Below are 15,487 nucleotides of genomic sequence, written 5' to 3' on the forward strand. Positions count from 1 at the left end.
TTAGTTTCAACAAAGGGTGTGTTGTACATTGTTATGTGGACTTTGTGGCGTGCAGGGCAGAGACGGGATTTATTTCGGAAAACTATGAATTGGGTTTTGGTGGGGTTGATGGAGATGTGCCAGTGGTTTAGCCAGGTTTCGAGGGTGTTTAAGTATTTCTGTAGCCTGTTGTTGAGGGATGTGAAGGTAGGGCTGAAGGCTAGGATGGCAAGGTCATCAGCATATTGGTATAGTCGTAATGGTGGTGATGGGTGCGGTATGTCGTATGTGTATAGTATATAAAGGAAAGGAGAGAGTGGGGAGCCTTGAGCAAGACCTGAGGTTATGGGGAAGGTATACGAGTGGGTTCCGTTTATGTTAATTACGGCTTTCCTAGTTTTGAGATAATTAAATATTAGTCTTATGATGGTGGTGGGGAGAGGGAGGTGCCTAATTTTGAATATAAGTCCTTCGTGCCAGACAGAGTCGAAGGCTTTGTTAACATCAAGGCATATTAGGGCGGCTGGTTTACTGGTTTTTATATAGGTGTTTACGGAGGATGCGATGTGGAAGAGGTGGTCTTGGGTGGAAAAATGTGGTCGGAAGCCGGCTTGGGAAGTTGGAAGGAGGTTGAGAGAATGTAGGTATCTCGACATTCTTTTATATAATATTCCTTCAAATATTTTACTGAGTACTGTGAGGAGTGATATTGGTCTATAGGAGTGAATGTCAGACGGAAGCTTGTTAGGTTTCAGGAATAATAATATGATAGATTTACCCCAGTGTTCAGGAAAAACACCGGTATATAACATAGTGTTATAGATCGAGCAGAGTATGTTAATTAGGATGAGTGGGGCTTCTTTTATGTGGCGATAGGAGATGTTATCTGGGCCGGGAGCGGTGTTACGTTTGTAACGTAGAAAGTTTTGTATTTCTTGAGGTGTGATTGGAGCGTTAAGTGGATGGTTATAGTCTACTTCTCGAAAATGATTGAAGGAGGGTTTGAGATGAGTGAGATCTGGGTTATTATGCTGTATTATTGTAGGTTCTTCTGGATGTCTGTATTGTGGTATTTGTGGGGGAGAGAAGACTTGAGAATAATGGTCGGCAAAAACGTCTGCTTTTTCTTTATCTGTAGTAGGAGGGTTAGGAGCGACGTGTATGGGATAGGTGGGTCGTGATTTATGTGTTTTAGTTAGTCTTCGAAATGTAGTCCAGAATTTGTTAGAGTCGTGCATATCAGATAATTCTGAACATGCAGTAGTCCATAGTTTTTGTTTTATTGCTTTGATGTACGAACGTGCATGTCTTAGTGTTCTTCTGTGTTCTCGTAAAGTCGTATTGTCGCGAGTACGTAAGTAGGAGTTGTACAGTTCGTGGGCTAGTTTTAGTAATGATAGTGCTTTGGGGGGGATTGGGGGTTTGGTAGGATGATAGGAATGTCTCGGAATGTGTCTTTGGTCAGCTGTTATTATTACTTGCTCTACTAGACTGATTGGTGCGTGTAGGTTCGGGATTGAGGTAGGTGGGGGGGAGTGCTGGAGCAGTTCTGTTATTGTTTGGCGGTATTGTTGCCAATCGGTTTGAAAATAACGTCTGGTGGGAGGAGGGCGGGAATATTGGTTACGTAATGTGTAGGATATGTTTGGGATGGTGATTATCGCTGGTGCGTGGTCAGAATCTATACATAGTCCTTTTTCTATTACTGGGTTAGTGGAGAGTGAGGGCGATAAGATAAGCATGTCGGGCCACTGCATAGGCTACTTGAAGCCACCAGCAGTGCCAATGCACTATGAGAGCTATGTCTCATTTTCAAAAATTGATGCCTGCCTGGCCATCAAATGATGTAGATGTTGATTCCCATAGGGAACCTAAAATAATTGTCCCGAATGAGTATATTTATAATACCAATATAAATGGTCCGTTATTGGACATAGTGCTCTCATAGTGCATTGGCACTGCTGGTGGCTTCAAGTAGCCTATGCAGTGGCCTCCACTTGGGTGGTGTGCTAAGTCCCAACTGACGAGCCTAACTTAGCACACGAGGGCGAAACGCAGGCAACCAAGAATGAGTTAGCTGGAAAATTTATGATGTCCAATAACGGACCATTTATATTGGAATGAACCGTTCAAAAACTGGTCGCACGAGCGTGAAGAATGAGGAATGATCCAGGCGTCCAACTGATGCCAATACTGAACAGGTGCGTGATATGAACCTGAATAACAGACGAGTAACTGTTGATGATGTGGCAAACCATATGTACATTAGCCATGGTTCTGCATATGAAATCATGCATAACTGGCTTAACTTTCAACAGGTGAAAGAAGCAGTGCGTACGTAGCTCGCTGCACAACCAAAAACCTTTGTTGCAGTGGGTATCAGAAAGCTTGTGAAACGGTGGACCATGTGCATTGAAAAGCAGGGTGACTATGTTCAAACATTATATCAGTAAAAAGTGTGTATTCTTTTTGTAATCAATTACAAAAATTGATTGCAGATACTTATTGACTTTCCCTTGTATTATGTAAAGATAAATGTTAAACTTACAGCAGCTGTTTGATCTTCTCTAACGCATCTAATCAAGACTCCTTTATCAGAAAACTTCTGACCTCGCTGCTGCCATGAAGAGCGACATAAGGCGAGAGGGTAATTGCGCCGAGTAAGGATCAACATCCGAATCAGTCTTTCATGTCCTCCGACAATAAAATATCCTCCCCACTCATCTTCATGCTCTCCTTTCCTGATTAATTCTTGAGGACTCAACTTCTCCAAGTGACACCTATTAGACTATGAACACACAAACAGTTAAAACGAAGGAGTAAATATACAATGAAGATGCAGACCCACTATTACAGGTTCTGGATTCTACTAAGCATCTTCATGGGAGCCGTTTCATAAATATCAATAATTTTCTCAACTACAGATTACAAAAACACATACATTCAAACATCCCTGCAAAAAGATAATTTCCTGTTAATAAAAACATAATATAAGGTGACAATACTATTACAATTTAATAATAGAGTAACAATCATACGTACACTATTTAAAATTAAGGCTACTTGAGAAAAGAACTGTTACATATCTGGTAATATACACTATTAAGGACATTTTACAAAATAACTCATATATATCACATATCTGACAGTATACACTATTAAGAACATTTTATGAAATAACTGATATATCACATATCTGACAGTACTGTATACACTATTAAGAACATTTTATGAAATAAGTAATGTATATATAACATATCTGATAGTATACATTAAGGCTACTGGATTAATAGTACCCAGACACCATTCTGTACAAGTAAACTAGAGCCTGTATACCACTACAAGCACCACTGGTGTCATAAAAGGTGGCCGAGGGCTCAATGTTGTTATGTGCTGCGAGATACCTGCAGGATGGATGAAACAAGGGAGCTTTGAGACTGAAAAATGTGGATTTATTTAGCGTATAGCATAAAAACTACATATATACAATTGAATATATAACAATAACAAGAAAACAATTTCATATCAGGATGTCCAGCCCTTCCATCCACTTTGATACTGTCTCTGATAGTATAAAGAAATCAGTTCAGCTATCCAAGTAAGCACGTAGCTTGCAGCTGCCAACGATGTGAGCGATGGTTTGCCATGGGGCACCACAGTCGCATTCCGGTGAAGTTATGCAATTCCACTTGTAGAGTGAGTTCCTGCATCTTCTATGGCCTGTCCAAACTCTGTTAAGAGTAACCCACTGTCTGCGCGGTAGATGAAACCCACTAATAATTTGTGCACCAGAAAACATGCTGTGAAGCGGTCTTTCCAAACTTCCAAAGCATTAAAGTTGGTGCGAGTCATGTCAGCAGCATCACGCAAAGGTGGACGCCGTGACTTTAACCTTTCACGATTGAGCCCAGGGATGTCTTCTTGTACCAGTAGTTGGGTATTTTTGTAGATTTTACGGTACACTGTTAAGATGGCGTTCGAGCTGCGCAGATCAGGTGGCATTATTCCCGTGAGCAACGGGAGCCAATAGATTGGCATGGATCTGATCGTGCCTGAAACAAGGCGCATGCTGTTATTCAGCTGTGTATCAACACATCGGGTATATGGGCTATTAAATGTGGAACAGTTATTGGTTGCCACATCAGTAAGCAATCAGTCAGGGCCATTTTCTCCCATCTGAAGTCAGCTAAGGGCCGGTTCGACCATCTGCTGGTAAAGTGGCTGCCAACTGCGTGGGAGGTAAACTACCTGGGGGTGTAAATCAGCTGGTACTTTGGCTTGCGTGCAACCACCTCCGCGCAAGCGCTAGGTAGCTACCCGGAGCTAGACACCGATATACGGGGTTGGCTAAACTGATTTTCAGCGACTTCTCACTTTCGAGTTAGGTGCTATCTACCATCAGATGTATGAAGTTCATTTCGATTGTTGTATTTTCCTGTGCTTGCATCTGCTGATTGTCAACAAAAAACCTAATAAGGGGAGTCTTAAGAGTTATGGACAACGATTTATGTCAAGCTTTCATGATTTTAATCTATGAGCTTCAAAATGAATACCTAATTGGGATTAAAATGTCGAGATTACATTTTCTTTGCCAGTTATAACCTGTCATGTAAGGCAGTGTTTTGGAAAGTATTCTCATAATAGATTGGTCAAGTTGCTCGCTCCGTAATAGAAGGTACGCAGGTTCTCTTCGTCTTCCTAATTTACATTTAAAAATTTATTTTCGTTCCCTGCCATTGTTCTTACTCTCTTTTAAGCGCTTCCATACACATATATACATACACATCTTTCTTAAGGACTTATTGCCTTTGAGCATTCTATCTGCAGGCTTCTGTGAATTGATTATCTCCACGATCCTCTATTTGCAACTAGCTCTGTGACCTCGTTTAGTTCCACATGCTACCATTTATTGATAATGCATTTCATTCTAATGTTTAACTTTATGAACCTCGATAATTCAAAATTGATTAATTAAAAATCCCACCTAATTCGAAGAAGTTCTCGTTCCCGGAAACATGATATACCGTTTTGCATGTTATTTAAATTGTTTAATTCGAAATACGGATAATTCGTAATTTGAAGTACAATGTCGGCCCCATTACCGAAATTCAGACTTTTAAATTCGAAACTGCCTTTACATTTTGAAACAATAGTATGCTACAGAGTAATTTAAATTCAAAATTTATCCGCATCATGATGGAACGCGTCTTCCAGAACGTGCAGGGGTAGCTTTCTGCACTTTCACACACTTCGGTGTGTCTACAGTATGCTTCATAATTGCTAAGTTCGAGTGAAATCAGAATTCTTTTTTTATACAACGTTTTAAGGGACGCCGTCATATCACGCAGCAGGCAATGTGTGGAGAAACAGAATCCATGAACACTGGCGATACCGACAGTTGACGAGAAAGCGTGGCTCATATAATCAATTCATAGGCACCGAACGATATTATCATTGCTGATGAAACTGCACTGCTTTCTTTTAATGCCGAGCCCAAACGGTCTTATGGTTTTAAAGGAGAAAGTGCCAGCTGGAGAATCGTACAAGGGTGGGGTTCATTGTACTGTGTTGCAATGCACACGGAAGCGAGAAACGTTATCCCCTCGTCATAGGAAAGTTTGATAAGCCACAGTGTTTTAAGGGCGTCGGGCATTTTCCGTGAAAGTACAACGCATTTAAAAATGCAAACAGTACAGTCATTCAAAAAAATAATGCATTTGCACAGGGGAACCAGCATAGTATAACCTCGTCTTTGAATCGGGTGATTTATTTTTTTCTTTCGTTGCGTGAGGTTGTTTGTCAGTGATTTATCCAAGTGCATTATTTGAACATTGTAAATGCACCTTGTCGGATACATTTCGGAAATAGTTTTTCCCATGGCATGGTTTAAACTGTGAATCAAGGTGATTGCATGCATTAATGGGTCGTACAATACTTTGTGGCGTGGCAAGTGTTTACATTTTTGAAGCACGGTACGAGAGAAGTGCCATGGTGGAAAATCGTACAAGGATAGAGTGACAGTACTGTGTTGTCATGCAGAAGGAAGCGAGAGACTTTCCCCCCTCGTCATACGAAAGTTTGATTAGCCACGATGTTTTAAGCACATCAGGTACTTTCTGTGCAAGTACAGGGCATGTAAAATGCATACAGTACAGTAATCCAATGAATAAACAATAAAACACTTGCACATGGGAGGCCAGCATAGATTTCTCCTCGTCTTTGAATCGTACTTTCTTTCTTTCTTTCATTCATTGCGAGAGGTTATGTTTGTCAGTGAGTTATCCAAGTGCATTATTTGAATACTCTAAATGCACTTTCTTGGATGCATTTTGGAAATAGTTATTTTTTTCCATGGCATTTGAAAGGTTTAAACTGTGAATCAAGTTTAACTGCATGCAGTAACGGGCCTTAGAATATTTTGTAACGCGGAAAGGATTGGCACTTCTGAATTGGCGGTTAATTCGAAATCATGTAATTTGAAGTCCGATTTTTGAGTCCCAACGACTTTGAATTATCGAGGTTTTACTGTAATCGGGGTAAATATCCATTCATAGCAAGAGGAATTCAGGAATGGAATAGTTTCCAATTTCTTTGAAATCATTTACGAGAAGACTAGGTAAACAACTGATTGGGAATCTGCTACCTGGGCGACAGTCTTATATGCTATATTAATCATAACATCACTTTCTATAAGTAGCACACATATAAAGCATTTTCCTAGTAGACATAATATTGCGATTAAACATTTCAATGAAATATATTAACAAAAGAACGTATGAAAAGAGGCGTACATATGAATACAACACAATATGAAAATAAAAAAATATTCGGCATAATGAAGACTTTGCGATTAAACATTTCAATGAAATATATTAACAAAAGAACGTATGAAAAGAGGCGTACATATGAATACAACACAATATGAAAATAAAAAAATATTCGGCATAATGAAGACTTGAACCTGCATACCTCATATTACAAAGCGAACACGTTAGCCATTATGCGACAAGAACGCTCGGGGCAATTGAGATACATATACTAACTTATACCTGGTGTCTGCAAACTGAAAAATTAAATTAGAAAATTAAAGCCCATTTGACACTATTTTCAAATAGGTTTTAATTTTATATCCTTGTAGAGTTTTTTTGCGAAAGCTTGACATAAAAAATGTCTTCCCAACACTGTTGCAACTCAAGGGAAGCATTAATGTTCAAAATTCTGCAATACAATATCGATCACTGTTATGGAATCATGCTGTTATCAAAATACTAAGCTAATTTAAAATGTATGTCACCAGAAATACAGCTAATAATGTTCAGCTTTCAAAACTTGCCTGGCAGATGAAGTCTTGTGATACAAATTCTTATAATTTTCTTAAATACTACCTATTCAATACAATAATAATGTAATAAAAACTTACATATTTATTAAGTTGTTGATATGGTTCATGTTTCGTTCCTTTCTCGTGAGCATCATCAGCCAATTATCATTTACTTGAGGTTATATAAGATCATGAATCTATTCTATTGGATTAAATTATGCTTGTAAACCTGACTGACAAGTCTTATAATATTATACAAGTCATATAACAATAAAATTATGTCTTTAAGTTAAAATATATTATTGTCTAAAATCTATCTAACATTTTATTGACGAAACTCATCTGATGAACATCCTTTAATTTTTTTTTAAACCTTTTGAGATTTGGCTAATTGTATTGATTCAATGTTGCTTGACTTGTATGATTGTCATTGAAACTTCATTAACTATGTTAACAATTTTCTACAGTTGATAACTGCCTATGTTATAAACATTTAACTTGTTCTCGATGTTGCTGGAGTAACATTTGTACAAAATTTATTGGCATTAATTTTATGTTGTCAATACGAGAATATTGTTTATGAACAAACTTGTTGGTGAATAAACACTTTTTAATGTGAGGTAGAATATGAATGCTGAAAATTGCTTTATTCACCTTGACCAATACTTCAACCCTAATTTCAATTTAAACGACATTTCTGAAAAACCCAACATCCTTTTCGACTTTCTAATTCTTCTTCTCAAAAATTCTAAATTTCAAAACCCCAATTCTATTTTCCATACCTTACAAAGTTCCTACCCACATTTTCTACCTCCAATAACCCACCCTAAACTACCCCTCCTTCATCTCCCTATCTTATCCTTCCTCAACACCGTTTAACTTCAATCTCTTTTATTCTTCTCTTATTCCACTATTCCTCTTCCTCTATTAATTTATCCTATATTTTCTTTTCACCTCAAAAAAAAAAAAATGCCACCTTCATTTCGGTTCTTCTCATTCAAATTTAACTCTTGCCTTGCGCCAACTTCGACTACTTCAATCACGACCTCAATTTTTTACATTTTAAAAAATAGCGCACTGTGCATTTATGTTTTCATTTGTTTCCGGTATTGCGCTTTTTACTATATTTTTTTCTCTTCACATTTGTTTTTTTTTTCACGTCAACTGTTCCAAAAATCCTACAGGATCATAATTACTTATTCAATTATATTGAATTATATTATATGTATCTATATATACTTACATTCCCGCAATTGAAGCAAATACTGGTTCATTAAGCTATTCTTCATTTTACGTTGGCGTTTGAAACCACAGTACCTGATGTTGAATATATCGCGCTGATCACCGGGAGCTGGCAAGTTACTTCAATTGATCTACTCATCTTCAGCTTCAGCACGATTATGGATCTTCATATGTGTTCGATTGTGTTATGACTTTGTGCCTGTCAGTATTTTACAAGCTAGCTCATTTAACCGTTCTCTGCTTTTCATAAACAGTATAAGACTTTGCCTAACACTGCGTGTGCCATACTGCCGTTCAGAAAATTACGCAATGTTTCTTTTAAGTGACTTACATTTTACTTCTGAATTTTACAGTGTCTTCCCCTGTCATTTTTATATTCGCCTCTTCTACTGTTCCGGAGTGAACTTGATCTTTTATTTTATTTTTCTTATGCATTGTTTTTCATGTTTTAATCAGCTGATGATGACCTGGACTAGGGTCGAAACCGGTACCACTTCTACTTATTATTCAGGGGTAGAAGAAAATAGAAATAATTCAGTAGCCAGCCCCTTTTTATCAGGAGCCAGCACATTTTTCGCAAATATACATTATGAACACCACAGGTTGGACTAGGATCAAGCTACGTATTATTTTTGAAATGTGGCCTTAAGTCGTATAGTCTCAGTTCATACAAGAATGGAAATTTATATTTTAAGAGATACTAACCCAAATAATCACCAGTCACCTTCAAGGTCAGCATCTTTTAAAATTACTCTACATGTGCCTGTTTGATTTCCCACCAGTAACATTCAACTTGCTTAACAATGCAAACCAACCTTCGAAATCAGTGTAAGGTCTGTTTTTTTGCAGTATGATAAGATGCCATGAACAATGCATTCATATGATGCAACATATTAACATTCATTTTCTTGACGCACCTCACTAAAAGTGCACATTCGGGATTTTTCATGAAACTTTCAGCCTCCTGCCGGCCCCGCGGTGTAGTGGTAGCGTGTCTGCCTTTTACTCGGAGGCCCCGGGTTCGATTCCCGGCCAGGTTACGGTTTTGACCTGGATCTGAAGGCTGGTTCGAGGTCCAGTCTCTCTACATGATTATTGATTACAACTGAGGAGCTATCTGACGGTGAGATGGCTACCCCGGTCAAGAAAGCCAAGGATAACGGCCGAGAGGATTCGTCGTGCTGACCGCACGACACCTCATAATCTGCAGGCCTTCATTCAAGCTACGATTCTCTGCATTGTGTATCATTCTCATACTTCTCTGAATCAATAACATTCAGCTTACTTAACAATGTAACCAAACCTTCAAAATCAGTGTAGGGTCTGTTATTTTTTGCAATATGATAAGATGCCATGAACAATGCATTCATATGCTGAGACATATTAGCATTCATTTTCTTTATGCACTTCGCTGAAAGTGCTGAAATTTCCGTTTGCTTGAAAATTGAAATTTCGACGTATTTTTTATGTTTGACCTATCATTGTCTCGAACACCATAAATTTCACGCTGGTCATTGTCGTCCTGAACTCTACAGTCGGCACTTCCATCAAGTGTTTTCTCACATTCACTCCCTTCTGTATCACTTTGTGTTACGTTTACGGGCCCTACTTACGAAGAAATCTGAAAGAGTACACTGTTTGTTACTCGCATCAGTCAATTTGTGCGGTTTTGTTCGTTTCAGTTTGCCGATTTTCTCCAGTATAGCACAGAAACGTGAAATACACCAGCGTTAAATGGCTTCCGAGTTCGCGGGCTTCGATATCTGATGCTACGTTGCCAATTTTCCATAAACGCACAGGAATAAAAACAACCGTATTTATAAAGTGCAAACTGTTCAATACCAAAATGCTGTAATCAAATTAAAAGTATAAATATTGTTTGGTGAAAATACAAGAATTGATAAACACGTCATTCCGTATGTTCTAAATGCAAAGAATGAATTCCACGGGAATTTACAGTATCAGCACTGCTTTGGCGGCAATAGTCGAGGAACGGCTAGTCACGGGAAGGATGGCGGTAATGTAGTGTTTGTGGAATTATTTAACGTAGTAGTTCTCTGCATTTCTCCACAACCCTGGTCTGATCTTTGTACTCGGCTACCGATAGCTGATCATCTGTAATAGAACTCGATGTGTTACGATATGCTCACATGAAAGGATACTTGTTTGACGGGTTACAACGATATCTCCCACGACCGCTAGGCAGCTCCCGCGCAGAACTGAAACGTCCAGTTCCAAGCTACGAAGAGCAATTACAGAATTCAAGACTCTGCCAAAAGCACAGAAAATGTTTATTGCACATATTAGAATATATGAGCTACAGAAAAAAAACGTGAAACACCACACGACTTGTTACTTTGTAAAGTAATGGGAAAGTACATGTAAGGTAATTCCGGATTTCAAAAAATAAATCTTCAAAACCGAATTTGAAAATTCAGGCGCCAGGTAAAAATTTTCAGGCGCCATGGCGACTGGGCGCCCAGTATTTTTCGACCCCTGTTATTATTAAATAAGAATGTAATCACTGCATTTCTTATTCTTTTGTATTGAATAGGTTGAACCTCTTTATTTTTATTTCAATTTTAACTATAATTACGGACAATCCGTAATAGCTGGCACCTCTGCGTAATGTCAATGTATGAACAGTCCTAATTATTACACTTATTGCATTTAAAAAAACAGCCATTTGTAAAATAATTCTATTAACATTTTTTTCAGTCATACTTTATTTATTGAAGGAAAATTATTGAAAATAAGTAAGCTGGTAGTTTTACGTAACTGTTAACATTGTGATCTTAGCAACGACACCCAACTTTACGTGGAATCCAAACCAAGGGGATGTGATTTTCCATTTCAAAAATCCCACGAGGATTGATCAGCATTCAAACTGAGGCTGCCTTGGTGAAGGAAAACTATAGCATTTTTGACCTTACGCTTACATTAGGAATTTTAAAATGAGCTTTTCTTGACTTACCTTTACCATTATAGGTATCTCTCCAAAGTCCTTCTCCACAAATGCAGGTTTGGAACCATTAACCGACCAAGAGACCTGTGCAACAAACCGACCCTTGTATGAACCACCACGCTGTCGACATTCTGATGGATAAATCTTCTTATTTTTAACTCCGATTGTTCCAGAAGGCACACTGCTTGGCAGTAAACATGCATCCTAAAACAAAATGTCAGCATTAACATACTTAAGAATTTATATCTGAAGTATGATGTACAGTACTTTATTTCTTTTTCTGGTAACTGAGATCTTAAATACAGGGTCTTCATTTATGCTTGGTAGGGACTTTCTCGCTCGACCTTGGCCGCCAGTGACGGTTCAGTTGCTGGCTACCACGCGTGCGTATGTATGGCAGAATATGGTGTTCAAAATCATTATCATGCATTTTACTCACCATTTCTACAGTTTATTCTGAAAATGTTCCCCATGCGCTGCCAAAATAATCGGCATCTCCTAGTGTTTTCGGTTACTCTATCAAGTTCTTCAGCACTGATGGATGCAATTGCAACTCTTATATTGTCTTTCTTTAAGTTTATCTAGTGTGTGAGGGTTGTTCCCATAAACTGCATTTTTTAACATTCCCCACAAATAAAAATCACATGCCGTTAAATTTGGGCTACGAGGGGGCCACAGATTTTAACTTATGATCCTCGTACCAAGCACGCTTCAGACCCTTACGTCTATTTTTATTGTTTACTGAACCTGTAGGTTTGAATCTCTTGGCCAGTTGTTTTATTTGTCCCATTGACAGGAATGGGTCTCCCTGGAAATTTCGCTAGAAACTTTTGTCTTGTCCTAGCGCACAATTTTCTGCACTTTATGTAAGTATTGTGCAGATATACACGTTCACATAACAAATATTTCACATACATTAGAGCACTATACACAATCACAATAAAACACTATACAATACGACACGGAGTACACAGTAGTTTCATTGAACACCCTACTATCTCGGAGCTCAGCTCTCAGCAACTGCAGAAGTGCCGGAAACCGTGCACGCCAGCGGCCGGTAGCGACCTGTCATCGGTGGCCAAGTTCGAGCAATAAAGTCCCTGCCAAGCATACATAAAGACTCTGTACTTGTTGAGGTTCATATATCAATAATTTTGCACAAGCAATTATGGTTAATAGGGTGACAAATCAATACATGCAACTATTAACAAAGAGAGTAACACAAACTTGATAAGTTATATACAATCAATCAATCAATCAATCAATCAATCAATCAATCAATCAATCAATCAATCAATCAATCAATCAATCAATCAATCAATCAATCATCTGTATTTAGGGCTGTTGCCCAGGTGGCAGATTCCCTATCAATTGTTTACCAAGCTCTTTCTTAAATATTTTCAATGAACTCGAAAATTTATCAAATTTTCCTTGATAATTTATCATTCTTTACTCATCATCATCATCATTTCAGCTGAAGTGTCATATGGCTTTTAGTGCCCAGGATGGGTTCGGCTCGCCAGGTGCAAGTCTTTCTATTTGACGCCCGTAGGCGACCTGAGGATGAAATTATGATGAAGACAACACATACACCCAGCCCCCGTACCGTAGGAATTAACCAATTAAGGTTAAATACCCCGACCCGGCTGGAAATTGAACCCGGGACCCCCTGAACCGAAGGCCAGTACGCTGACCGTTCAGCCAACGAGTCGGACCTCATTTCCCCTTATCCAGCTCCTGCCGGATCGGGGGTGTCTATGGCACTTCTCCATCTTCCTCTTTCCTTCCACCATTCCTCTTCCACGATCTTGTCCCAGTCTAAATTTCGTCTCCTTATGCCTCTCTTCACCGATTCAATCATTCTTGTTCTAGGTCTTCCTCTGGCTCTCGCACTTTGCCTCCAGCATCTGTCTTGGAATTCTATTCTCCTCCCTCCTCTTTACAAGTCCAAACCACCTTAGTTTCAATTCTCTCATTTAGCCCACCTTTCATCCTATCAAATTCATTTCCCACTCTATCTTTTGTATCATAAATCCCTTACTCCTTGTCTCATAAATGAATATTTGCCCTAATCTGTCCTCTTGAATTCCAACTTTATCTTCACATTATGAACTTTCCTACTTTTAAAAGCTCCACTCAAGCTTATTCTTCTACTTACGTCATTCCACGCTAACTCACCACTGACAGCTCGAAACATACCACATATTACAAGTTATTAATCTCATCATTAGGTCCGTACCGAACAACATATACCTTTCTGTTCCTAATATCTAAGATCAAAATTGTTTGCTAGAATCCTAGGCTTTGTTTACGATAGAATACTTAAAATAGTTAGGCTACCACGAATTGCTCTGTCTAAACAGTTATGCTTACTCATATTGTACATCTTATAAAAACATCCTTGACACGATTGTTACACTTTAAAAAATTCAATTATATACTAGTTCAATGGATCAGAGAAGTAAGAGAGGATCTGAAGGAAATAGGCCTTACAACAGAAGACATCACAAATAAGATCAGATCAATCAATCAATCAATACTGATCTGCATTTAGGGCAGTCACCAAGGTGGCAGATTCCCTATCTGTTGTTTTCCTAGCCTTTTCCTAAATGATTTCAATGACATTGGAAATTTACTGAACATTTCTTTTGGTAAGTTATTCCAATCCCTAACTCCCCTTCCTACAAATGAATATTTGCCCCAATTTGTCCTCTTGAATTCCAACATTACCTTCATATTGTGATCTTTCCTACTTTTAAAGACGCCACTCGAACTTATTCCTCTACTAATGTCATTCCACGCCATTTCTCCACTGACAGCTCAGAACATACCACTTATTCACAGCAATAATAATAAAATTTCATACAATTAATTTCTCTAAGGGACATGTTTCACTCACTTAATGAGCCTCTTCAGCCTTAATTAATCTTAAAATGATGTTCTTGAACAGTCGTGAACATATTAAAAAGTCAACAGTCAATATTAAAATTACAATAGTCTAAAAACCACTTACATTACATCTAAAAAAACATCAAAGCCCTTCTTATAAAAGTGATAACATAATTAAAATTAACACATTGTCAATTCAAAACCTTGTGTCTGAAACTAATATTGAATCTTCGTCTCAAGAACAGTAGTAAATGTTTATCTATAAAACAGCAACAAGGTGAACATCAATCTTACGGAAAAACGGAATTGAAATGCAACTTGTGTGTCGTGGTGTATCCAGAAATGTGTGTATTAAAATAGAGTGCCCAGAGGATGAATTGTGAAAACACAAAACATAACAGACAGGACGCAGGAGTCAAATGTGGGATCCACTTGAAAAATGCTGATCAACTTGTTTACAAATGTAGGTAGCAAGTTGTATTACGCAAAGTTGTGAGGTATAGAATGTTTGGAGGAGGTGTAGAAGCCTTCATATTTAACAACTTAAACATCTGTTGGATTCCTTTCTGACCTGATTGAACAGTATTTAATAACTTGGATGTTAATTCATGTAAAGGACTTCTGCAACATCATTGAGATTTTTATCCTTATAATTCTGATCCAAAAATATATATAGGCTTTCTGGTTCGTTCAAAAGCTTACCTTTTTCCATACTCCTAATTATATCGTCGCCATAAGACCTATCTGTGTCGGTGCGACGTAAAGCCCCTAGCAAAAAAAAAAAAAACTCCTAATTATTGTCAAATCTTTTTCTACTGAAGTAAAATGGCGTCCTGTCTCTTTCATGTATATACTCATTGCCAAGTATTTATTATGTTTTTCTGCGTTAAAATACTCCATGTACCTCGTAGAAAAGCTTCTTCCAGTTTGTCCAATATATGAAAACCCGCATTCTGAGCATGTCAATCTATAAACTCTTGATCTCGAGTAACAATGGTTTCCCTGATTAATTTTACCATGATTAAAAATACACTTTGGTTCGTATTAGATGTTCTAAAGGCTATGTTCATACCGTGTTTCTTGAACGTATT

The 15,487-nt window shown here is 38.1% G+C and overlaps 1 protein-coding gene across 2 annotated transcripts in view; it reads right to left on the minus strand.

Moving 5' to 3' along the window:
- The window catches only part of Polr1B (RNA polymerase I subunit Rpl135), a 197,328-nt gene that overhangs the window by 159,805 nt on the left and 22,036 nt on the right, over positions 1-15,487 (minus strand). For both annotated transcript variants that reach the window (XM_068225688.1, XM_068225689.1), the window contains 2 exons: positions 11,517-11,711; positions 2,528-2,767 (listed from right to left, as the gene is read on the minus strand). In XM_068225688.1, the coding sequence (XP_068081789.1) occupies positions 2,528-2,767; positions 11,517-11,711 (435 nt within the window). The remainder of the gene's footprint in view (positions 1-2,527; positions 2,768-11,516; positions 11,712-15,487) is intronic.

The sequence above is a fragment of the Anabrus simplex genome, chromosome 1 (genome assembly GCF_040414725.1).
Source record: "Anabrus simplex isolate iqAnaSimp1 chromosome 1, ASM4041472v1, whole genome shotgun sequence".
NCBI lineage: Eukaryota > Metazoa > Arthropoda > Insecta > Orthoptera > Tettigoniidae > Anabrus > Anabrus simplex.